The sequence below is a fragment of the Salmo trutta genome, chromosome 27, assembly GCF_901001165.1.
Source record: "Salmo trutta chromosome 27, fSalTru1.1, whole genome shotgun sequence".
Classification (NCBI taxonomy): Eukaryota; Metazoa; Chordata; class Actinopteri; order Salmoniformes; family Salmonidae; genus Salmo; species Salmo trutta.
Window position 1 is genome coordinate 4,226,169 of NC_042983.1, and position 26,922 is coordinate 4,253,090.

The following is a 26,922-nucleotide window of genomic DNA, read 5'->3' on the forward strand; positions in this document are numbered from 1 at the left end:
ACGCTCTTTGTACTGATAGTACACTACAAATTGCACATTCTTCAGTACACTTAACACTATTTGTAGTTTTTTAAGGAATCCCGCGGAGTAGTGACCTTAGGGTGTCCAGACTAATTGGCCCACTTTAAGCTCTGCCAGAAACTAAATTTCTCTGGCCAAGATTCCTTAGGTACTAATCTGTTCATGTGTAACATCCAACCTTTAGAAGAATTTGTTTTTTTTCTCTCTCTCTCTCTCTCTCTCTCTCTCTCTCTCTCTCTCTCTCTCTCGCTCTCTCTCTCTCACTCTCTCTCTCTCTCTCTCCCTCTCCCTCTCTCTCTCCCTCTCTCTCTCTCTCTCTCTCTCTCTCTTTTCTTCTCTCTTTTCAGGAATTTATGTTTTGGCCTTCTCGGAGCAATGTGTTCTGACAGCCGAGCCATAGCTTTAGCTTTGTTGGGTAAACAGATGGAGAGTCTTTTGTCTGATGTATTCCACTCTAACAGCAGTGGTTCAACTTCAGACCCAGTCAGGTAGACAGACACATTAACACCAGTAGAGACGGAAAGACGGCAGCTGTTAGAATAACCACTGAAAAATGTACAACCGTATGAGGATGTCATTCATTATGCTAAGTTTTATGTAACTGCATTGTTGAAGCTGCCCTATATGTTTATGTATTGTTAAGTAGAAATGATTGATAAGATATGATCACAGAGGAAAGATAAATGTCCTTCTCATACAATAGAAAACAGAATACTCACAGAATCTCCTGGTTGACCGGGGGGACCAGGGTGGCCTTTCTGTCCCTGCAGAGGAAAAACATTAGACAACGTTGAATGGATATTATTTTGATCACCTAACTCCCCATAATATGTACTGATAGGCTATGCTTCGTTTCAATTGCTGCGTACTACCAAGATACAAACTCACATGTACTCAATCAGAGCCCTCTGGAAAAAGAGGATGGTAATATTAACCTCCCTGTAGAGGATATGGAGTTTCTGATGATCACACTTCTTATGTAAGTATACAACACACACACACACACACACACACTGCAGGGTGCTGAAATCATGCCCCTCCTCAGCATTAAATGGTGGAAATTCCTCACCTTATTAGCTTGTAAAGGCACTCATAAACGGTTTATTTAAGAAGCTATGGATGATTTGGCTTAAATAAACCCCAAAAATCAACGACAACAAACAACACAGTCCAATGGTTGTGAAACAGCAGGCCATTAATCAGCCATAAGGTTGTGAAATTGTCTCAGTATACGCTACACAGGTACAATGCTTCTATGTGCAGCACACTACAAATTTCAAATATCCTTGAATCTTGCATATTACATATTCTAATATAATATTAACATTGTTGATTACATATAGTACTAAAGTGGTAGCTATTCCAACATCAGGATTTGCATAGGCTCTTGAGGAACTCATACACCTCTGTAAGCTACAAAACTGTCAGTGTTCAACCTTAACATGTGATGACAATACAACATAAGAAATGAACAGGACATTTACTCTCACGGGTGGCCAAACATAAAAGCCACGCCCCTACCAAGACACACCTCCAGTTTTCTGATCTGTCCCGCTGGGTCATATCTTAATAAGCCAGCATCAAAAACCCAACCTGGCTCTTTTTAAATAAAACAACCCAACTAAGTGACCCAATGCCTGCAACCCAGCAGTTGGTTCATCCAAACAACCAAGCATTTGTAAGAGTGTATGCTAGGCTGAAGATACTGTAGTTACAGTGCATTCGGAAAGTATTCATACCCCTTGACATTTTCCACATTTTGTTACATTACAGCCTTATAAAAAAAATAATAATAATAATCTACACACAATACCCCATAATGACAAAGAAAAAACAGGCACATTTTTTTTGTTGAAAATGTATTAGAAATACAAAACTGAAAAACCTTGTTTACAATATTATTCAGACCCTTTGCTATGAGACTCGAAATTGAGCTCAGGTGCATCCTGTTTCCATTGATCATCATTGAGATGTTTCTACAACTTGATTGGAGTCCACCTGTGGTAAATTCAATTGATTGGGCATGATTTGGAAAGGCACACACCTGTCTATATAAAGTCCCACAGTCGACAGTGCATGTCAGAGCAAAAACCAAGCCATGAGGTCGAAGGAATTGTCCGTAGACCTCAGAGACGGGATTGTGTCCAGGCACAGATCAGGGGAAGGGTACCAAAACATGCAGCTTTGAAGGTCCCCAAGAACACAGTGGCCTCCCTCATTCTTAAATGGAAGAAGTTTGGAACCACCAAGACTCTACCTAGAGCTGGCCGCCTGGCCAAGCTGAGAAGGTCAAGGAAGTGACCAAGAACCCAAAGGTCACTCTGACAGAGCTCCAGAGTTCCTCTGTGGAGATGGGAGAAACTTCCAGAAGGACATCCATCTCTGCAGCACTCCACCCATCAGGCTTTTCTGATAGAGTGGCCAGACGGAAGCCACTCCTCAGTAAAAGGCACATGACAGCCCGCTTGGAGTTTGCCAAAAGGCACCTAAAGACTCTCAGACCATGAGAAACAAGATTCTCTGGTCTGTTGAAACCAAGATTGAACTTTCTGGCCTGAACCCCAAGCGTCACGTCTGGAGGAAACCTGGAACCATCCCTACAGTGAAGCATAGTGGTGGCAGCATCAAGCTGCGGGGATGTTTTTCAGGGACTGGGAGACTAGTCAGGATAGAGGGAAAGATGAATGGAGCAAAGTACAGAGAGATCCTTAATGAAAACCTGCTCCAGAGCACTCAGGACCTCAGACTGTTGCGAAGGTTCACCTTCCAACAGGACATCGGCCCTAAGCACACAGCCAAGACAACACAGGAGCGGCTTCGGGACAAGTCTTTGAATGTACTTGAGCGGCCCAGCCAGAGCCCAGACTTGAACCCGATCGAACATCTCTGGGGAGACCTGAAAATAGCTGTGCAGCGATGCTCCCCATCCAACCTGACAGAGGTTGAGAGGATCTGCAGAGAAGAATGGGAGAAAATCCCCAAATACAAGAAGACCTGAGGCTGTAATCGCTGCCAAAGGTGCTTCAACAAAGTACTGAGTAAAGGGTCTGAATACCTATGTAAATGTGATATTTTAGTTGTTTTTTTCTTTATAAATTTTCTAAATTAAATAAAAACCTGTTTTTCTTTGTCATTATGGGGTATTGATGAGGCAAAAAAACGGTTGAATCCATTTTAGAATAAGGCTGTAACGTAACAAAAATGTGGAAAAAGTCAAGTGGTCTGAATACTTTCCGAATGCACTGTAGCTAGCAACCTAAGCCAACACCTAATAATTATCCTCATAAACAAATGCCATTACCATCACAATAATCTTTTCGGAATTAAAACAGGCTAAAGTCATATAGTATAATTGGGAAAGGGGGATACTTAGTCAGTTGTACAAGTTGCCTTCCGCATTTAACCCAACCTCTCTAAATCAGAGAGGTGCGGAGGGCTGCCTTAATCGACATCCCCATCTTCTGTGCCTGTAGAACAGTGGGTTAACTGCCTTGCTCAGGGGCAGAACGACAGATTTTTTACTTGTCAGCTCGGGGATTCGATCCAAGCTCCTATCCGCCAGGCTACCTGCCGCTTGGCTTGACAGACAATGTTGTATTACTCAACATTGCTATTGAAATAGTACTCATATAGGGATGTGTAATTGTGTACAAGTTGCTTGCTATCGCATAAAGCCATCGTCATATTTGCATCTTTTTCTGAGTCTGGCAGTGCAACAAATCCAACGGAAAAATAAAGTGCTCCGCATGAGCCAGCAAAAAGGTTCCTCCAAGAACCCCTCAACTAACCAGAGGTGCAAATATGAACCCAGTGACTGCAATGGTTTCTTGAACTCCAGGGTTCCTCAAGTCACCCCTAATTCTAAGAGTGTGTACAAGTGCAATACTTTTAGACAATAAGTAGTCTGCACAAGGCTTTGGCATGCTTTAACACTAGATGGTACTTACACCTTATTCTGAGAAACATACTATAAACCGTAGTATGAAAATGCCCCGAGGCCAACTGTCAATCAGTGTATCAGGGGACAGTTTGGAAACAATGAGCTGCAGTAGCAAGACTGAGGGCACTTCTGTTATTTCAGAACCTGCATATCTGACTCCTGAGGTACTTAGCTGACAAACTCCTGGGGAGACAGAGAGACAGGAGTGTATCCCCTGTGTTTGTGTCTGTCTGTGTGTCTCTGTGTGTGTGTGTGTGTGTGTGTGTGTGTGTATGTGTGTGTGTGTGTGTGTGTGTGTGTGTGTGTGTGTGTGTGTGTGTGTGTGTGTGTGTGTGTGTGTGTGTGTGTGTGTGTGTGTGTGTGTGTGTGTGCATGCGTGCGTGCAAGCATGTGTGTTATGTGTGCATGTGTGAGTGAATGTATCCCCTTCAGCTGTGCCTGTGGCTGTCACTGCAGGCTCCTGCTAATTAGCATGCCTTTCAGCAGCAGCAGCCACACTGAGTAAACCACTGCATGCCAACACCACCATTGCCAAGTCCCACAGTGTTACGCGGAGTGGAACAAGGGAACCCAAGAGCAGACTCAGACGAGGAGACTGGGATAAAGTAACCAAGGTATTTATTGAAACACAGGGGGAAGATGGAGTGCAGGTCAGGGGAAGCTCGGGCGGGTTGATGGAAACCAGGTGCGGAGGCTGAGGCTGGAGCAAGAGGGGTTGAGACAGAGTAAGCAGGTCCGGAGGAGAATCCAAGGGAGTAGTAGAGTGGGGAATCCAGGACAGAGTAGCAAGATGACGAGACGTGGGACTGGAGACAGGGACCAGAGTCAGAGCAGGCAGTACTGTAGCGGAGAGGAAAACAGCGTCAGGCAAGGAAAACAGGCACAACAGGATCTGCATAGTAACAAACTGCTAGAAACGTAGACTGATTGAGCAGAGATTACGATCTGGCAGCGTGGAAGTGGCAGGGCTGAGTATTAGTAGAGGTCTTGATTATGGAACAGATTGCAGCTGGTGGGGATCTGCTCTGACTCCAGGACACCTGTCTCCGCCCACACAATCACACACACACACACACACACACACACACACACACACAAACACACACACACACACACAGAGAGAGAGACGGAAAGAGCACTGGGGAAGGAGGCGGCAGGTCAGGGAGACACAGGAATAGCAGTAGAGGGTGTTGCAGGAGCAGATGTGACACATAGTTTACATACAGAGATGTTGAGATACTTCTATGAAGCCCAGTCGTTGTCTTCAACGGGTGATTCTAAACAGAAGGCCCAACAGATTATTATTATAATTATTATAATTTTTTACAAATAGTCCCTGCAACCAATCAGCCAGCACTTGAAGACAGAGATAACAATTTCCCAGCCTCAGCAGTCCTGGTTTGTGTCCCAAATGGTACCCTACTATATTCCCTTTATAGTGCACTACTTTTGACTGGAGCCCTACGGGCCCAGCTCAAAAGTAGTGCACTACAAAGGGAATAGGTTGCCATTTGGGACTCTGGAAATCTGTTCTATAAAGGCGTCACTACCCAGCCCCCTGGAGCAGAGTAAAAAGGCATGGCTGAGCCACTGCACAACCATGGACAAGGGAAGGGGGGAAGAATGCGTCTGAGCTCCAGAGCCAGCGACATACAGCTGAGTATAGTAAAAGGAGGGAAATGCTGCAGTCTCTGATCTGAGAGTCCATGCCAGAGAGACAGAGGAGAGGAGGAGCAGTGTGTGAGCATGTGTCTGAATGTGCAGTCCCGTGCACATAGCCATGGCTCACAGCTCCAGAGAGGAATATTGGTACTCTCTCATTCAAGATGAGTTAATTTATTAGACTAGTGGATGTGTAATCCATGGTCCTATTACAAACATTTGCCCAGTTTTGCATCTGTTGGTATACATTGGAATGTACCTTTTTTAGAATTTTTATTTTTTGGGAACAGCATACTTATAACGCAGTAAGGTATTGTATAACCCCTCTTGTATGAAGCAGTAAAATAACTTTAGCAGACAGAAAATATTCTTTCCATTGGATTTATATATTTTAAATGAGAGACTGGTTTCATATTCTCAACTCCTTCATCCCCACTATTCAATATTCACTGTGAGAGGGATTAGAAAATGTCATTTTGCACAAATTACACCTCTACATCAACATCTCCTGAAGAAATAGGAAACCTAACCAAGGCCCAGTCACCAAATGTATCAGACCATCACCTACATATAGTCGGGAATATGAGAGGAAAGTCTAGGAGAAAAAATACCTAGTATCTAATAAAAATAATTCTACCGTGCCAATGCCATCACGGCTGGGCTGGCTGTGGAAAGAGCAGGGTCGGCCAGGACCAGACCCATGTGATCGAGCATGCACGCACACACACACACACACACACACACACACACACACACACACACACACACACACACACACACACACACACACACACACACACACACAGCTCCAAAACCGTCCAGATGCTCTACATTGTGTGTCAGTTTCCCCACCGCCTGACTGCCTCTTCTGATTTGCCAGACAACCCTGACTGCAGAGTAACTTCGCCCATTACATCTTTTACACGTTTCCCACCGAGGGAGAGGCTCTGCCAGGGACAGGGGCATGGAGTACAACTTCAAGGGGGGCGGAGGGGACTAGATGTTTAGGTAACAAATGCACCATTTAACTGCAACAAATGAAAAGTGTGAGATTGTCATTGCTTTACAAACTATCGTTTTATATTCCAGCAATGATGCAATTTAAAACATACATAGTAACTGTCAGTCACCTCCCTCTTTGATGGAAACCGCTATGTTCCCATAACTCCTCTTTCCATTACTCACATCATACAGGCTGCATTCCAAATGGCACTCTATTCCCTATGTAGGCTCTGGTCAAAAGTAGTGCAACAGGGAATAGGGTGGCATTTAGAAAGTAGTGCAATGGGGAATAGGGTGCCATTTAGGATGCGACAACAGAGCGAGCTGAAAGAGACCCCCTTCTTCCCTATTCAGATCTGAGTCTATTTTAGAGTGAATGAAACAACCTTGACTGTAGCCTTGACCAGATGGTCTTTCACCGTCAGCTTGTCCTATTACGTAACAGATTGTTGTTACGCCAGGTTTAGACTTTACTGCTCTCGTACAAATGTGTCCAAAACAGACTACATGAGGATTGTGTGTGTTGCTAAACAGATCATTACTGAGCCGGCGATAACTTCTAAATTAGCACCGGATCAGCCCTCAGGTTAAATAGTACAGCCATCTGTCACTTCAGGTAGACTCAACCATAGGCTCAAAGTATCTGAAAGAAAACACATACTATTTGAACCCAGGTCAGCACCAGTTGGTTCGAGGCCTAAAGTTCCCCTGGCTATACTGTACTCAGAGTTTCTGTTTCTTCCTGCATTCACAGATTTCTTCTCCCTCTGGCAGTGGACCATGTGTGGAATAACCATGAATCACTGCCTGCCAGCAGTAATTTAGGAGATGTAGTGTCTCCAAGTCTTTTTCCACCAGCTTTTATTGTATTTTCTGGTAATGAATAACATGTGTTTGCTGTAAGGCAATCAGGTAACTTGAATGTAATATTTTTTGCAATGATGTTTAAAGTAAAGTTTTATGTTGAGTCTTGTAAAAATCCATACAGCTAATTATGTTTTCCATTAGTCAACAAATATCTGTATCCCTAACATGAAATATACTGTGTGTGTGTGTCTGTGTGTGCGTGTGTGTGTGTGTCTGCGTGTTTCTGAGTGCATTTGTGTGTGTGTGCATGTCTATGTATGTGGTTGCATGTGTGTGCGTATCTACTCATGCATGTGCCTGCGTGCGTGCTTGTCACTGCATGATGAGTATGTGTACGTGGGCACGGAGCAGTTTTCCTTCTTCACACCTGAGTGTGTGTAATAGTCTCCCATGGTAAGTGATTAAGCTGTATTACAGGCCCAGGGCAAGGCCAGGACTGGAGTGAAGCCCGCAGAAGTGCATCTTAAGACAATGACTTATGGATGAACACATACTGCATGTACACTAGCAATAGGATGTGTGTAAATTGAGTTGAGACAGTACATGAAAAAGAACAAAATGTCATTAAGATTTCAGCAGAACACTACTGAGTATTGAGAACAATTGTCAGAGGGAATTACATCATGTATTTTACACGGCATGTGATTCCCACTGTAAATCCTTCCCGCCCAAAAAAGACTCTCCTCAATCGCCCTCATCGTGTTGGAAGCATTGACGATGAGGTCACAACCCAGCTAGTATATTCCAATCCAGCTATTCCAGAGTGGGAGCCCGAAGAAGAGTCTGTCTGAACACAGGTGCACTAATTTACAGTACTACTACGCCTGCACTATGTTAGGCTCCCCTCCAAACAAGAGAAGAAACATCCCGTGAGAAAAATGCTATTGGCTTCGGGTCCTCCTAAACAGTCCTTTTTGAGAAATTCCTGCTGAACACTGCTCATAGGGATTTAGGACTGGGCAGGCAGGGTTGGGGTGTAGCGTATGATTTAGTGCACTTCAATGTGGCCCTCTGTACTCATTCGAAGAATCTGATTCATACAGTATCATGTGTGGCAGGATTAAGGGGAAAGTGGTTTCCTACCTTTCTGCTAACTTGACCAGTCAGTCCAGGGGGTCCTGAAGCACCACGGTCTCCCTAGAAAGATAAGAATGAGTTATACAGTATATACCGTTAAGTCAACTTCATACTCTTCATTCTCAGGCTAATTATAAAGTAGCGAATACATGTAAAACCGGTGATGTCATGGAACATGTCTCTGCTACTTTAGTTGCTGCCTGCCAGCTAAGACAGATAGCACAGTAAGTTATATCGGACAATTGAAAGAATTGGGTTATCGCAAAGCGTGTTTCCATTTTCTCGAGTAACTCTCTATGACCGAAGCAAAATTCTCTGTAACAGATAACTTATTACATTATTGAATTATGACATTATCCGGTATTATTACTTTATCCGGTGTTACACTCTCCTTTGCAGAGAACGACACAGTGAACCATGAAACACAAGATGCTCACTCTTTCTCCTTTTGGTGCTCTGCCAGGTGAAAGGCCAGGGTCTCCTTTTCGTCCCTTGAACACACACACACAGAGACAGAGAGAGCAAAAAAACAAATGGTTTAGTTTAGACAGATTCTGCTGATTCTCATGATGTCTTAGTCTCCAAATAATGAACAGATGTAGATTTCTGAAATATTTAAAGAAGGTTCAGGACGGAAACTTCCCCTCAATAATATTAATTGCTGATACGTTTTGGTGCAAGCTGCTTTGGCAAAGCCCAGATGTTGATTTCTCCCTTATACCTAGACTTAAAGAGCCTACTCAATGTTATGAGTCAATGTTAGGTCTAAATATAATGGCTTTATTTACATGTTCTCTGCCATGGCATGTAGAACTCAAGCACTAAAGTTTACATGAAGGCCTACGGTACTCACTGTTGGTCAACGTTAGTGATCCGGTACACACACAATAGCTTGACGTAATGGTGCATTTACACATTCTCTGCAAAGCTATGCTGTTTAATCACACTGTCACGCCCTGACCAGTAACGGGTCATTTGTAATTGTAGAATGGTCAGAGCGTGGCAGGGGGTGTTTGTTTTGTGTGTTTTAGGGTTTTTGGTTCTAGGGGATTTTGGTTCTAGTTTTCTATTTCTATTTTTCTTTTTCTATGTGTGGCCAGGTATGGCTTCCAATCAGAGGCAGGTGTCTTTCGTTGTCTCTGATTGGAAGCCATACTTAGGCAGGCTGTTTTTTTGTGGGTGGTTATTTTCTGTATAGCCTGTGTGCCTTATGGAACTGTTTCGCCGTCTGTTTATTTTGTTTTGAGTGTTCTTTCAAATAAAGAAGAAAGATGAGCACTATACACGCTGCATTTTGGTCACCGTTCATCGACGCCTATGACACACACAAAGGTGGAGCATTACAGTATACATGCTTGCATGCAGTGTAAGGGAGGGAATGGGTTCACACACAATAGTAGCAGTTGTATTTACACAAGACAGAGTCCATTAATATTTTAGTTTACAGCAAGCCTCTGAAAAGCCATTGGGACTGACCAGGCACATTCCTTGTCCTTTTCAGGCAGCAGTGGGATGTTGTCTGACTGCTGCTGTACTCCACGGAACTGGGAAGTGCTTCCTTTTAAATCTTACTACTGTACCATAAAGACGTCGGACACTATTAATCTATGGCCTCAATCATATATAAAGCCAGGACCCTTGTGGGGGCCCTCGTAATGACCTTTAATTTATAAGTAGGGCCCAGAGTTTTTACTGGTCAAGTCAGGTGGAAAGGAAAACAACCTACATCACATGTTAACGGGGCCATTCAAGGATTAACACAGAAACATTTGCAACCAGCTGTAAAATATGTTTGTTCAAAGGAATTGGATCAAAGGGAAATTATTTTACAAACACTGGGCTTCTGAACAAACACTGTATGTGAGTAACTTTTATGAATGCTCTCCTGCAGTTAACGACTTTTGCCTGTGTGCCTACAATAAAAAAAAGGTTGGGGAGCAATTTACATCTCCACCTCTGAATGCACCAGGCCTATTTCAGCAGGTATTCTAGTTAACAGTCACGCTCCTGTTGGTTCTAAAACTGTGAAAAGGCATAAACGGACACAAAATAATACAATTATTCTACAAGGTTATTGATGGTGGAAATATAGGCTTCTCCATTATCACCTTCATTGCACCATTAAATTCAACATTTTCATATAAGCCCCAACTTGGCATGAAAAGGGTATGTGTCCCAAACAGCACTCTATTACCCTTGTAGTGCACTACTTTTGACCAGAGCCCTATGAGCCCTGGTCAAAAGGCAATAGGGTGCCAATTGGGACACTACCAAGGTCTTTCTTTAAATATCCTCCAGACCAGCCTCACCTGGACAGGACTAGGGAAAGGAGGTTGTAACTGGTGCCAACATCTACACTCAGGAACATTGTAGGATTTCACCGTCCATCACTCTCTTTTATCGGAGAGGAAATGTAAAACAAGTGAAGTAGTTTATTTACACTTGAGGGCCAATTGTAAATAAAAAATAAGTTATTTAATTGTTTGTCTTAAAATCTACAAAAGTCTGCTTTCTCCCTCTCACTGTCTTTATCAGATCTGTCACGGGCACAGTTCTAAGAGGACAAGACCACATACTGGGTAATTGCACTGGGGTTGTGTCAAAAGGGACAGGGGTTGCACACAAATGAGCTTTTTCCATCTTTCAAAAGTTGCGTGTATATACAGTAGGTCAAAGTGAGATGGACTACATTTGGTGACACGCCAGCTCAACTACTACTCGCTATATCCTCTTTCTCTCTTTCTCTCTCCCTCTCTTTCAATCTCAATCTCAATTCAATTTCAATTCAATTAAATTTGCTTTATTGACATGATGTAACAATGTACATCTCTCTCTCTCTCTCTCTCTCTGCCTCTCTCTCTTTCTCTATGTTCGTCTCGCTCTCCCACTTTCTCTAACTGTCTTTCTGTCTCTCTGTATCGCTCTCTCTCCTTCTCCCTCGCTTTCTCTTTTTCCATTCTAACACATAAATAAGAGTTATGGTGGTATGAACACGGGCTCTAGTCAAAGGCTGGTATCGATTACGTTTTACTATTGTGAACATGGAGTGGAAAAAACACCAGTTGAAATTCAATGTGCCCATAAGGATTAAGGATGGAATAATAACATGAAAATGTTTCCATTCTAGTTTAGTAACTTATTACTTGTGAATTCATAAAACACAGTCAATAGTCTTGCAGTTATCCATCCATCAAAGATTCAGAGAGTGTGGAAAAGTAGGCTATGTTTTATGAGTGATCTGGGTGTACATGTAGTGAATTTTAACAATCTATACACTATCTATACATTAACTATACATTAGCTATACATGCCAGGGACATTCAAAGATGTCATTCAAGTACAGTAACCTCCGAATGTATTGGCACCCTTGATAAAAATGAGCAAACGATATTATAAAACTGGTTGTTTGGATCCTGGATGCTGCTTGGACGAGCAGCGTTCCAAGCCGTGCAGTATTGGCCATCACAGACACACCTACAGTTTGTCTGCGAACAGTTCCATCTGAAAATGATAACTGTGACTCCATAAGAATATCATGTTCATGTTGCTGTCCGAATAGTCTCTTGTATTTATCTCAACTCGCACATTAATTCCCCTTGCTTCCAGCCTAGCAATTAGTTTGGTACAGCCAGGGTTAATATACTGTATGCCTCGCTGTCTGCCTGTCCGACCTCGGAAACAATGTTTCACTTTTGAACTTCGTTCTCTGTAGTACCATACATAGATTGAACATTGCACAGACGAGACAACTTATTCTGAGCCAGTCGAAATCACACATCAACGTCATTATCATGGACATATCCAAGTAAATGCCAATAGAAAAAAATCTCAAACAAACAAAAATGCAGCTAGTGTACCGTCATTCCAGGTTCAATGTATGACGTGACTGAGTTAACTGAAGTTGGCTAGCGCAAGTGATAAGAACTTTATCCAGCCTGCATAGCAACCGATTTGTATAGAACGGACAACCAGTCCAAAGATTTTTATTACTAAACCTTATTGTTCTATCTGTGACCAGTCCTTTGCATAGCACCTACAGTTGAAGTCGGAAGTTTACATACACTAAGGTTGGAGTCATTAAAACTCGTTTTTCAACCACTCCACAAATTGATTGTTATCAACTATAGTTTTGGCAAGTCGGTTAGGACATCTACTTTGTGCATGACACAAGTAATCTTTCCAACAATTGTTTAAAGACAGATTATTTCACTTATAATTCCCTGTATCACAATTCCAGTGGGTCAAAAGTTTACACTAATTTGACTGTACCTTGTAAACAGCTTGTAAAATTCCATAAAATGATGTCATGGCTTTAGAAGCTTCTAATAGGCTAATTGACATAATTTGAGTCAATTGGAGGTGTACCTGTGGATATATTTCAAGGCCTACCTCCAAACTCAGTTCCTCTTTGCTTGTAAAATTCCATAAAATGATGTCATGGCTTTAGAAGCTTCTGATAGGCTAATTAACATAATTTGAGTCAATTGGAGGTGTACCTGTGGATGTATTTCAAGGCCTACCTCCAAACTCAGTTCCTCTTTGCTTGACATCATGGGAAAATCCAAAGAAATCAGCCAAGACCTCAGAAAATAAATTGTAGACCTCCACAAGTCTCGTTCATCCTTGGGAGCAATTTCCAAGTGCCTGAAGGTAGCACGTTCATCTGTACAAACAATAGTACGCAAGCATAAACACCGTGGGACCACGCAGCCGCCATACCACTCAGGAAGGAGACACGTTCTGTCTCCTAGAGATGAACGTACTTTGGTGCAAATCAATCCCAGAACAACAGCAAAGGACCGTGTGAAGATGCTGGAGGAAACAGGTACCAAAGTGTCTATATCCACAGTAAAACGAGTCCTATATCAACATAACCTGGGCAGAACTGAAAACGTGTGTGCGAGCAAGGAGGCCTACAAACCTGACTCAGTTACATCAGCTCTGTCAGGAGGAATGGGCCAAAATTCACCCAACCTATTGTGGGAAGCTTGTGGAAGGCTACCCAAAATGTTTGATCCAAGTTAAACAATTTAAAGGCAATGCTACCAAATACTAATTGAGGTTTGTATGTAAAAGTTTGTATGTAAACCTCTGACCCACTGGGAATGTGATGAAATAAATAAAGCTGAAATAAACTATTCTCTCTACTATTATTCTGACATTTCACATTCTTAAAATAAAGTGGTGATCCTAACTGACCTAAGACAGGGAATTTTTAATAGGATTAAATGTCAGGAATTGTGAAAAACCGAGTTTAAATGTATTTGGCTAAGGTGCATGTAACTTCTGACTTCAACTGTATGTAAAAATAATTAACGACTGGGTTGCGTCTGTAGCAACATGACCAACCAGATTTTTGTCCGGACTATATATTCTAGTGGAAGATTAAAATAGTGTGAATTTACTTATTAAAATAAAATTTTTCTGAAAAGAGGTAATAGAGCACTGCCTCGCGTGCCTTATTGCTTAAATACAAATGCTGAGCTATATTGTATGCTCCCCAAAAAATGTTATATCTTCTTTTATACTAATACAATTGCTAAGAGAAAATTATTTTGTTCAACAAGTCGCAATGGGAGGGTGCCGGATAATAATTTTAACCACTATCTTAATAAAAAAAATATATATATATATATATTTTTATATATATATATATATATATATATATATATATATATATATATAAAACTTGTTAAACTAAATCTTTTTCTCCTCGCATATGTATTAGTATAAAATAATATAATTTCCACATTTATTTTAGCATACAATACAGCTCAGTATTTATATTATTTATTTTATAGTCTTTTTTGCTCATCTTTATCAAGGGTGCCAATTATTTTGGAGGTGACTGTACATTACCAAGCTCTCCAGACAATCTTAGAGCATGGTGAGAACCCAAAAGAGAGAAACTATTCATTCTCACCCATACACTATCACTTATATCAGTCTCTATATTGTCCCTCTAATATTGTCCCAATCTAATAAATACATACCTTGAGTCCAGGGGGTCCGGGGCGACCAGGGTTTCCATGGGGACCAGGAGGACCCTGCAAAACAGGAAGACACAATGTTGAGGAAAATTAAGATTAAGGAGAAAACGGGTTCATCAACCACACATTTGTTTCAAAGGAGTCACTGGAATCACTGTCTGAGTAATGTTACCGCGTGTGGAGTTTCCACTCTCTGGTCAGAGCTGAGCTCTCTCTCTCTCTCTGTGTGTGTTTCTGTAGGTGCTCTGTGGGCCATATGCCAATGCCTGTCTTTTTGTATTTCTGTCTGTCTGTCTGACTGTTTCTCTGCCTGCCTGCCTGCCTGCCTGCCTGCCTGCCTGCCTGCCTGCCTGCCGGCCTGCCTGCCGGCCTGCCTGTCTGAGTTATGACATATGGATGTGATTTTCCTCATCACTTTTCCACCAGCATCCCAGAGGCTCACAGAGCAGAGTGAAGGCAAGGCCAGTCACCCATTCCTATAGTCACAGTGGATACTCTGTCTCTCTTACAGAAGTTGTACCACAAACTGTGGGTACATGTATACACCTTTTGGACAAGGCCTGCCAAATGTTTTAGCAGGGGACAAACTAAACATAACAACCAGATATAAATCCACCGGTGATTAATGGTAGGATAAGTCCTTTTGGGGAAACAGAACATAAATTCCAAACTAACCATGTCGGCCCCATTCAACAGGGACAGGGACCGATAAGACTAGGGCTGTGCGGTCACCGTATTACCGCCACACCGGCAGTCAAGAGTCATGAAGGAAATCAAATTCACGGTAATTAGGCTTCTCCAAGCTCTGATGCTGGTGATGGTCATTAGTAGCCTACCAAACTTGCTAACTGCCTGGTACTCAGCACTCTATTGTCCCTCTAATCACTCTGACATCAATGCAAATGTATTTTGAAAATCGAATCAAACACTTCATGAGAGCCCATGAGCTCACGTTGCGCAACATTTCAATAGGCTATGCAATTGCACAAGAAAACAGAGTAATGGCCTCTACTAAAAATAGGAGGATCAGCTTTCTATAGGCTAGGCCTACTATATTTCTTTCTCAACTTTCCTAATATTAAGAACATTGCTTATTTACAACAGGAGTATAGCCTACGTGGCTTGCATGAAAATAAACCATGGTGGAAAGCGTCCTCCATTTGCTATTTAAGTGCATAGATGACATGTATTTTTTTCCCTGCTGACCCTGATAATAATGGTCCATTCAAAATCAAAACAAATTATAACTCATATATTATTTAGTATATGTAAAGACAAGATTAAATGAAGAATGGTCTGATGGGTGACAATATTAGCCTATCACTTGTGAATTATATATTATCACTTGACAATGATGCCCAGCATAAGAGACAATGCCTTTTTTTGTGACTTTTTCAAATCATAGTTGCACCCTTAATGTAGCCTAGCCCATAGGCCTATATGTTTCATAAGGTTTGTATCACAACTAAAGTGGCCAAATAACGTCTTAAAATGAAGCACATTAATACGCTTTACAAAGCGTGTAGAGCCTAACTGGCATACATAAGCAGTGTGCGAGTTTCAATTTTGGGGAAGATAATTTTCAATATAAAAATGCACCTTTATAATTAAAGCATTACATTTCGATTTAGAGCATTAAAGAAATGTAATAATTTATCTGAGCAAACCAGAAACCTTTCAATATATACATTCAAACAATACTTTAGAACCATTTAAATATAATAAATTGGAAGGTTGTGCGGGAGTATGGTAGATGAAGGAATCAATCTATCTTTTTAGACTGTTAAGAGTATTTATCTGGTCAATATGTCAGTGATCTTATTATAAATTGTATTTTAATGTTTAAGGACTCTTGGAAGATTAGTCCAAATGAGGACTATGCATAATTGCATAATTGCATAATTGCATTCGCGGTCACTTTTGATAATGGTGTTTTCTGCTAATGGAACATTCACGCTCATAGCCTACTGCCATGTGCGCATTGCTGTGCTTATAATGTGAAGAAATTGCCTAATAGTTTATCAACATTTTAAGCTAAACGTTCTGATCTGTTGAGTCAGCCACATTGCGTAAAAAAGTTTTTGGGATGCTAGTGATTGTATTAATTTGGGATCGCATTCCCACAACTGTCCCAGACTATATTTGGAATATTTTTTTCTCGCACAGAATAGAATAGGTTGACCTTTGTACTATGTGGGATTGCAGATTGACATAGGCTAGTGCTTTTGCTGTTCGTTAGGCCTACTCATATTGTTGGGTGACGAAAAGTAAATGTGGACAGTTTTTCCAATATTTTCAACATGCACCTCGAATTGGATAAGGGTGCGCACAGTTGCATCCCCGATGTGTCTGTCTTCACTTTTAGCCTGTGAGAAAGACCCGATCACGTGATGGAACGTGCAGCGCTCAGGGAGAAGCGCACATCGGCCACTGGCCGCAAAAGGCATGGATGTTTTTAGGGTGCATTACAGCCACACAAAGGGTATTTCGCCATGATATTCTTGGCATTATGAAGTGGTTGTCAATTTACTGATGTAGTGTGTACAGCCTGCACAAAAAACAAAGCAGAGCTCAAGCAACTTTTTCAAATCATCATTAGAGTCGCATCATGCAGCCTTACAATGTATTAAAAATCAAAATATATAGCCCAACGTTTGTAGAACAACTAAAGTTACATTAATAACTCTAAATTAAGCCTTTACGAATACCTATTTCTTTATTAACCGTTCAACACAGAATAGCCACGTGTGCACTCCCTCAAATATCCTTTCTATTTTATTCAGCTTTGTTAAATTTTATTCTTCATACTATAAAATAATGCCACAGAATTCTAAGCAAATCTTGTCTGCTAAATGAACTAGTGTAGCCCACTGCCATTTGGCATAGCCGCATCAGGACCTAACATAAGGACAACTCAGAGTATCCTATTCTGTTCTTCTGAAATTGACTACATATTCTTAATGTCATGCTTCTTTAGACCTGTCTAAAATAAATAATGAATTTAATGGGAAGGTGTAGGCTATATTACATGGATTTATTAGACTTTTTAAAATGTAGATGTTCCAAAGGTATGCATCAGTTGATTGTGTGGAAGCCAGGAGATGCTAGATGTGTTTATGTTAATTAATGTTAATTACCGTGAGACTGACAGTTATTTGCTTGACAATCACCAGCTGACAACATTTTGTGACCGCCACAGCCCTAGATAGGACCCTTTGGAAAATAGCATAGTGAAGGTGTCTTGTGAGTAGCCTGATAAAAAAGTAAATATTAAATTATGTTGGAGAGAGATTAACTGCTGAGTTTAGACAACTTTGGACGTGCTGGGGTTATGTCCATCACAAACACCTCTGGTGACAGGGATGGTGACAGTTGAAGTTAAGACTTAAATGTGTTTATTTTAGTTGTACATGAAAAGAAATGAGCTAAAAGCATTCTTGAAAACAAAACCCTCTGACTCCCCAGGTTTCCTTTGTGGAGGAGAGAAGAGATATGGGGAATTCACTTCAACCACATCCAGAGGATGAGGAGAGACAGAGGAGAGACTGACGAGGGACTGACAAAACACAAAAAGACAGTGGAGAGACAGGGAATGGCCAAGTGCAAGTGTGTGGTTTAGTAATCCCGCCTGTCTCAGTCTCTGTTATTATCTGTGCTTTATTATCAGCCTACAGAAAAGGCAGCAGCTCACTCTCTCCTCCACATGCTGCCCTGTCCCCTTAGCCCCAGTCCCAGCACAATAGTTGCACACAGCACACTGGCTGGACATATGGAGACACTTACCAGAAGCTCATCTACAGATTTTCTCTATTCAACCATTCAGTGCATCTCACTGGATTTGCATTAGCTGGATATTATTAAAACATATGGAAATCATTATCTCCAAATACAAAGAGGGTAAAGAAAGGGAGTGAGGCAGGGAGGGAGGACGAGAGAGAGAGAGAGAGAGAGAGAGAGAAAGAAAGAGAAAGAGAAGGGTGGAGAGAGATACAGAGAGAGCGAGAAGACAGAGAGAGAGAATGGTGGAGAGACAATATCGTTAGAAGTAGACACACATGCAGAAAGTAACAGATTAGTTTACACATCGTGCAAGTAATCAGAAGGTAGAGATAAATTACTCTGATGGAGGTATGAGAAGAATTATTCAGTCTATCCTTCAGCCATGCAGTGTGTGGCCTGACATGGGAGGAGTGGTCCTCTGTTCTCCCCTGAGTCCTGATAGTATTTGCAGTGATCCCTGTAAAAAGAGGCCTTTGGCTTGCATACAAGGGAAGACCTCTGCCCTGAGTGTGTACATCACACACACACTCACACATCAGCTCATGCCTAACACATTCATCACATGCACACACACCCATACACACACGTGTACACACAAACACACCTGACTCTCTCACCCTGGCCTGGGCCTGGCCAGGTTTACAATGTGGACCAAAGATTTTTACAGGGATGACGCGTAGTGTTATAGTCTCTAATAATAATAATACTTTACTAATAATAATTTTATTTTAAGCGCTTTTCAAGACACCCAAAGTCACTTTAAATACACAAGAAAGTCAGCAGGATGAAAAGCAATACAATCACACATTAAAATAAGTAAGTACAGTGCATTCGGAAAGTATTCAGACTCCTTGACTTTTCCCACATTTTGTTACGTTACAGCCGTATTCTAAAATGTATTAAATTGTTTGTTTTGCTGTGCCTGGACACAATACTGTCTCGGAGCTCTACGGACAATTCCTTCAATCTCATGGCTTGGTTCTTGCTCTGACATGCACTGTCAACTGTAGGACCTTATATAGACAGGTGTGTGTCTTTCCAAATCAAGCGATTGAATTTACCAGCAGGTGGACTCCAATCAAGTTGTAAAAACATCTCAAGGATGATCAATGGAAACAGGATGCACCTGAGCTCAATTTCGAGTCTCATAGCAAAGGATCTGAATACTTATGTAAATAAGGTATTTCTGATTTTGTTTCATTTTTTAAAACCTGTTTTTCTTTGTCATTATGGGGTATTGTATGTAGATTGATGAGGAAAATGTATTATTTAATCAATTTTAGAGTAAGGCTGTAACGTGACAAAATGTGGAAAACGTGAAGGGGTCTGAATACTTTCTGAATGCACTGTATATTACAAGTACACTAAACATTAGGACAGAATAAAAAATGGAGAACACTAAACAAGATGACAGGCTAACCAGGGAAGTGAATTAGAGAGAGAGTAAAAGCTAAGACAACAGATAATCAGGTAAGCCTGTATGAAGAGGTGTGTCTTTAGTGTGGACTTGAAAATGTGTATCGATTGTGTGGTTCTGACATGGCGAGAGAGGGAGTTCCAGACTTGGGAGTCTGCACTGCTAAAAGCAGTTTTACAGCCCATTAATACAGAACAGACATTCTAACACACTCTGAGGCCAAACGGATCGGAGAGAAACATGACGCCTGAAGCCAGATGACTTGAAGTCAGATAACAGACTTCTCAACACTCGAATGTGCTCTACAACACGAGTGTTTAGATCACATGAAATGACATCAAGGAAGTAACATAATGAAACTGTTAAATACAGTTAACTTAATATTGCAGTGGTTGGTTTTTCCTGGAATACAATGTGTGTGTACTGTATAAACAATACCCAAAATGTTATAAACAGTGAATGGAATGCAAGTACAGTGCTGAACGGCACTACGATTGACCTGCATCAGAATTCTGTCAGAACCCACTGATAGGCAGCTCCCCTTGGAAAGAACAGCAAAGTCCTGATTTGGACCCAGGAACAATCATTTTGACATCCTCTTCAGTGACACTATCAGGCTTCACTACACTCAGTTTCACTTTCCTTTCTAGTCTTTTCTTCATGACACAGCGAGCGTAATAATTCAATTAGCAATCATGCTAATGCCCTTCCCTCACTCCATTCAAGGCCTACTGCAGCTACTGCACTGCTAGCTACTGAACTACACAATATACCGCCTTTACACTGCCCCTGCTGCCTGCACTGCACTGAGGGTCAGTTCCCTACCACAAAGCCTCCTTTGACTGCGGCCCAGGCACCAGGCCTTTCCCTATAGGGCTGGGTGATATCCTCCTCAGGCAGGGCTTTCTTTGAGCGCTAGCCGGCTAGCCGCCCGCAGGCTTGACGACTGGGCTGAGGAACGCAGGTGTGATGCTATCACGTGTCTGAAGAGGAAGAGGTGGAGGAGGTAGTGGTGGAGGTGGTGAGACTGTCTACCCACAGTCAGACATGGCACCTCTCTGTCAAGAAGAGATAGCGCTTAGTGAGCTAGCAAGCTAGTGAGTTTGCTCACGTTCACACAGCACCGACTGCCACCAACGCTACTACAGAAGCTGAGCTGTGAAGATAAATGGGGGATAGTTATACGTCTAGACGGCTCACGTGTGCTCACTCCCTGTGTGTTGAGCGACGGTTGCTAGATTACATATCACGTCTCTGTGTCAAAGGTGAAAGGTCAAATGAGGTCAAGGGCTTCTAAAGCTTAGGTTTCACTACTTGCTACAGTCCTGTGAAAACAGTTTTCATAATCAGTATCCACCTTCCAGAGCAATCAAGGACAGTTTCAGAAAGTTTACAAGGGTCATAGAAAAGAAGCGGTGTCTTACTGCAATGCCATTGCACTATTTAAACGGTTTATTATGTCTTTGTCCAGATTAGAAGAATCAAAGTGGTTCCTTTGTGTTTCTGTTTGCTGAGCCAAAGAGAAGAGATATCCAGATCCACTTGACAGGCAAGCAGAAACTCAACCACTTACTTTAGCCATCATACAGTCTTGGGGAAAAATCTTAACTTTCACTTAAGTCACATTTTCACTTAGTCTCCCATTGACATCAATGCATGACTAAGTGAACATTTGAGGATTCGGCTGCCCCATACAGTATAAGATATTGCACCGCCAAATCACTCAAGAATCATTCATTCCATAGTGAATTGGAGTGTGGTCTCAGGCTCTTGATCATGAATGAACTGTATGGAGGTAGTGTACTGGAGGGAGGTGGTAGTGAGCACTAGGTTAGCTCTTAAATGAATTTAATAAGATGGGGACAAAGCCCTCTTTCTTCAGTTAAAGTGATTGGGTTCCCACAGCCTACCCCTCTGAGGCCTCATCCCAGCCCCCAGCCCAGATACACAGGGCAGGCATAGTAGCACAGTCTCACAGAGTAGGCAGGTACTGTAGCTCCGGCACACGCACATACAGTGCAACCTAGCCAGAGGGCATCTGTCTCTTTCTTAACTCACTTCCTGTACTCCATCCTTGACATCTATTTATCCCAAACACAGAAGATGCAGTATCTTGTTTTTCTAAAATAGAAAATCCCTGACAAGCCAAATAAAAGAAGAGCTGATGCTCTATCTTACATATCAACTCTTGATCCACTGATCCACTAGTTTCCTGTGATACTGATATAACTCTGCTGGGGGTGGATTTAGTCCTGCTTAAAGTCTATACTGAGTATCTATTTTAATATGGCATGGCTTAGATGGGTTAACATGGGTTAGATTGAAATTGCAACAGCTACAGAGAAAAGAATAACCCTATTAGGTCACAGAGAGTCTAACCCCAACAACAACAAAATTCAGAAAGACAAAGCATCAACACGTTTTTGTTCATAATCACAAACAAACTCCTATACTGTTCTCAAACGCAGTCAACGATTAAAAATAGGTCCCCAAGTCGAGAAGACTGGCAATAGTGAAGGATTCGATTTACAGCACCAACACACTGAAGATACTCATACAAGTAGAAGTACCTAACATAGAAGCTAAGTGAAAATGAAGCACTAGCACTGTATAAATACCTGATAGTATGGTATTTTCATACTAATCCAGAGATCTTTATCTCAGTTTTGCATAACGTACTCATTCTTTAACAACTGAATTGCTCCTATATTCCCCATACATTGAAGACCTTATGGGATAAACTCAATGACTAGGTTTCACTCACTCATTCGACTCTGGCGCCATTGAATATCATAATGCTACAGCTACTTCTTGTTCTCCAGCTTTACAGGCATACTTTGGCAGCAGACAAACAGTGTGATCAGAGCCAATGGAAACTAAACCTAGGATGATTTATGCTCCATAATCCAAAGATGTTATTGAGTACTTAATCATAATGCTCAAAAAGCCTGTCTGTTTCAAGTCACTATTAATCAAATTAAATCAAATCAAATGTTAAATCAAATCAAATCAGTTAAATGCTTACTTACAAGCCCTAACCAACAATGTGGTTTAAAAAAAATAAAAAATACCTTAAAAAAAAGAAGAATAAGAAATAAAAGTAACAAATAATTACAGCAGTAACATAACAATAGCAAGGCAGTATACAGCGGGAACCGGTACAGAGTGAATGTACAGGGGCACCGGTTAGTCGAGGTAATTGAGGCAATATGTAAATGTCGGTAGAGTTATTAAAGTGACTATGCAAAGGGGGGGGGGCAATGCAAATAGTCTGGGTAGCCATTTGATTAGATGTTCAGGAGTCTTATGGCTTGGGTGTAGAAGCTGGCGCTCTGGTACTGCTTGCCATGTGGTAGCAGAGAGAGCAGCCTATGACTATGGTGGCTGGAGTCTTTGACAATTTTTAGGGCCTTCCAGTGACACTGCCTAGGATAGAGGTCCTGGATTGCAAGAAGCTTGGCCCCAGAGATGTAATGGGCCGTTCGCACTACCCTCTGTAGTGCCTTGGGGTTGGAGGCCAAGCAGTTGCCATACCAGGCAGTGATGCAACCAGTCAGGATGCTCTCAATGGTGCAGCTGTAGAACCTTTTGAGGATCTGAGGACCAATGCCAAATCTTTTCAGTCTCCTGAGGGGGAATCGGTTTTGTCATGCCCCCTTCACAACTTTCTTGGTGTGCTTGGACCATCTTAGTTTGTTGGTGATGTGGACACCAAGGAACTTGAAGCTCTCAACCTGCTCCAGTACAGCCCCGTAGATGAGAATGGGGGCGTGCTTGGTCCTCCTTTTCCTGAAGTCCACAATCATCTCTTTTGTCTTGATCAAGTTGAGGGAGAGGTTGTTGTCCTGGCACCACACGCCAGGTCTCTGACCTCCTCCCTATAGGCTGTCTCGTCGTTGTTGGTGATCAGGCCTACAACTGTTGTGTCATCGGCAAACTTAATGATGGTGTTGGAGTTGTGCCTGGCCATGCAGTCATGAGTGAACAGGGAGTACAGAAGGGGACTGAGCACGCACCCCTGAGGGGCTCTGGTGTTGAGGATCAGCGTGGCGGATTTGTTGTTACCTACCCTTACCACCTGGAGGCGGCCCGTCAGGAAGTCCAGGATCCAGTTGCAGAGGGAGGTGTTTAGTCCCAGGGTCCATAGCTTAGTGATGAGCTTTGAGGGCACTATGGTGTTGAACGCTGAGCTGTAGTCAATGAATAGCATTCTCACATAGGTGTTGCTTTTGTCCAGGTGGGAAAGGGCAGTGTGGAGTGCAATAGAGATTGCATCATCTGTAGATTATGTTAGGGCGGTATGCAAATTGGAGTGGGTCTAGGGTTTCTGGATTAATGGTGTTCATGTGAGCCATGACCAGCCTTTCAAAGCACTTCATGGCTACAGATGCGAGTGCTACGGGTCAGTAGTCATTTTCGCAGGCTACCTTAGTGTTCTTGGGCACAGGGACTATGGTGGTCTGCTTGAAACATGTTGTTATTACAGACTCAGACAGGGAGAGGTTGAAAATGTCAGTGAAGACACTTGCCAGTTGGTCAGCACATGCTCGGAGTACACGTCCTGGTAATCCATCTCGCCCTGCGGCCTTGTGAATGTTGACCTGTTTAAAGGTCTTACTCACATCGGCTGCGGAGAGCGTGCTCACACAGTTGTCCGGAACAGCTGTTGCTCTCATGCATGTTTCAGTGTTACTTGCCTCGAAGCAAGCATAGAAGTATTTTACTTCACCTGGTAGGCCCGTGTCACTGGGCAGCTCTCGGCTGTGCTTCCCTTTGTAGTCTGTAATAGTTTACAAGCCTTGCCACATCCAACAAGCCGCAGCTCTACTCTTTAGGTGAGTGCGAATGTTGCCTGTAATCAATGGCTTCTGGTTGGGGTATGTACGTACAGTCAATGTGGTGACGACGTCATCAATGCACTTATTGATGTAGCCAGTAACTGATGTCGTGTACTCATCAATGCCATCGGAAGAATCCTGGAACATATTCCAGCATCTGCTTCATCTGACCACTTTGTTATTGACTGAGTCACTGCTTTAATTTTAGCTTGTAAGCAGGAATCAGGAGGATACAATTATGGTCAGATTTGCCAAATGGAGGGCGAGGGAGAGCTTTGTATGCGTCTCTGTGTGTAGAGTAAAGGTGGTCTAGAGTTCTTTTCCCTCTGGTTGCACATTTAACACACTGGTGGAAATTTGGCAAACGGATTTAAGTTTCCCTGCATTAAAGTCCTCGGCCACTAGGAGAACCACCTCTGGATGAGCATTTTCCCTGTTTGCTTATGGTGGTATACAGCTCATTGAGTGCAGTCTTAGTACCAGCATTGGTCTGTGGTGGTATGTAAGACAGCTACAAAAAATACAGATGATAACTCTCTAGGTAGATAGTGTGGTCTACAGCTTATCATGAGATACTCTACCTCAGGCGAGCAAAACCTTGAGACTTACTTAGATATTGTGCACCATCTGTTGTTTACAAATATATACATTTCGTCGTTCAGCCACAACTCGGTGAAACATAAGATATTACAGTTTTTAATGTCCTGTCAGTGGAATAATTTTGCACATAGGTCATCGATTTTATTTTCCAATGATTGCATGTTTGCCAATAGAACGGATGGCAGTGGGGTTTTACTCGTTCGCCTACGAATTCTCAGAAGGCAGCCCGACCTCCGCTCCCTTTTTCTCCGTCTTCTCTTTACGCAAATGACGGGGATTTGGGCCTGTTCCCAGAAAAGCAGTATATCCTTCACATATCCTTTTGGTCATAAGAGATGGTAGCAGCAACATTGTGTACAGAATAAGATCCAAAAAAAAGTTACAAACAATGTAAAAAAACTAACATAATAACACAGTTAGTTAGGTAGGAGCACGTAAAATGTCAGACATCCTCTCCAGAGCCATTCTAATGGTGTATTTGTATGTATTGATGTTGGAATATAGACAGTACAATGGACCAGACAAGGGAACAGGATCCACAGAGCTTAGCATAAAGGATGTAGCTAGCTACAGTATGTGATTCTGAATGGAAAGAAAGACTGAAGGATGGGAGTTTTTTTTATGAAGCTTATCTGTCATTGGTTATAGTGCATAGGTTCTCAATCTTTTTCATTTCGAGGTCCACTGAAACTCCCACAGGGGTCATAGGCTTCCTGGTTGAGAATGACTGTTTTAGTGTACACCAAGAGAATCAAGAACGCGACAAAGAGAAACTCACCCGTGACCCACTCTTCCCTGGCATCCCTGTCTTCCCAGGAGGTCCTCGAAGTCCCTGGAAGGGGAAAATAAAAGATGTCAATGAATTAAAGCATGAAGTAAGAACACTAACCAACTGTTTACAGGAAAGGGCTTGAATTGATTGATTGAATCCAAGTGGGAGAACAGTACTTGAATAAAAATAGTTGTGAAAGAACTTGAGAGTTGGAAATGTAACATGCAATCCACATAATGACATGTCATTGCTAGGTAAGCTAATTGCCTTCATTAGCCTTAATTAAGTTGGCAGTAAAACACCTATCCATCCACCCAGTACTGCTATACTTGGCAGCCTCAAAACCTATTTTCAGAAATGCATATCGAAACAAGGCTTCGTTCTTTTCCTTGCCATTCTGTTTAGGCTATTACATTCAGTACAGCTTAGGTCTTTGATTTAAATGTTGGCAGAGTCGCTGAGAGTGTATTGTTAAGCCTGCTATGGCTCACTCCCACTGAAACCAATATTATACCAGTTCCAAAACCACTACAGTGCTTGGATATGGAAGTGTGAGTCATTGTGCTGGGAGCAAGCAGGGGGTCCTGGCCTGGACGGTGGACCAGGGCCTGCGTTGCTCGAGTCCAACCACAGCCACTCTTGTTAATTACGGGCATCAGCTAGCTTTAAACCAATTACACACATGGATTAGCCCAGCTCTCAAAGGTCATTGCTAATGAGGGGTCAGCCTCTGCAAATCCAAGCAGAGCAGACTATTAGTTTGAAATGTTAGGTTTGGTTCTCATTTCCACATTTCCACTAGCACCAGGCTCATAAAAACACAGAGGAAAGAGGAAATGAAAAAACAGCTTAATATGACATTCGGTTTTGTTAACATACAGTAGGAACTTAATGGTGTACATATAACATATAGACTTGCTCCGGAGAAGGCTTGATATTTCATAGAATTGGTGATA

The 26,922-nt window shown here is 42.1% G+C and overlaps 1 protein-coding gene across 1 annotated transcript in view; it reads right to left on the minus strand.

The window, feature by feature from the left end:
* col27a1b (collagen, type XXVII, alpha 1b) overlaps nt 1–26,922 on the minus strand; it is a 144,078-nt gene that overhangs the window by 88,393 nt on the left and 28,763 nt on the right. Inside the window, exons 4-8 of the mRNA XM_029716360.1 lie at nt 25,973–26,026; nt 14,563–14,616; nt 9,007–9,060; nt 8,576–8,629; nt 741–785 (exon numbers count right to left, since the gene is read on the minus strand). Coding sequence (XP_029572220.1) covers nt 741–785; nt 8,576–8,629; nt 9,007–9,060; nt 14,563–14,616; nt 25,973–26,026 — 261 coding nt within the window. The remainder of the gene's footprint in view (nt 1–740; nt 786–8,575; nt 8,630–9,006; nt 9,061–14,562; nt 14,617–25,972; nt 26,027–26,922) is intronic.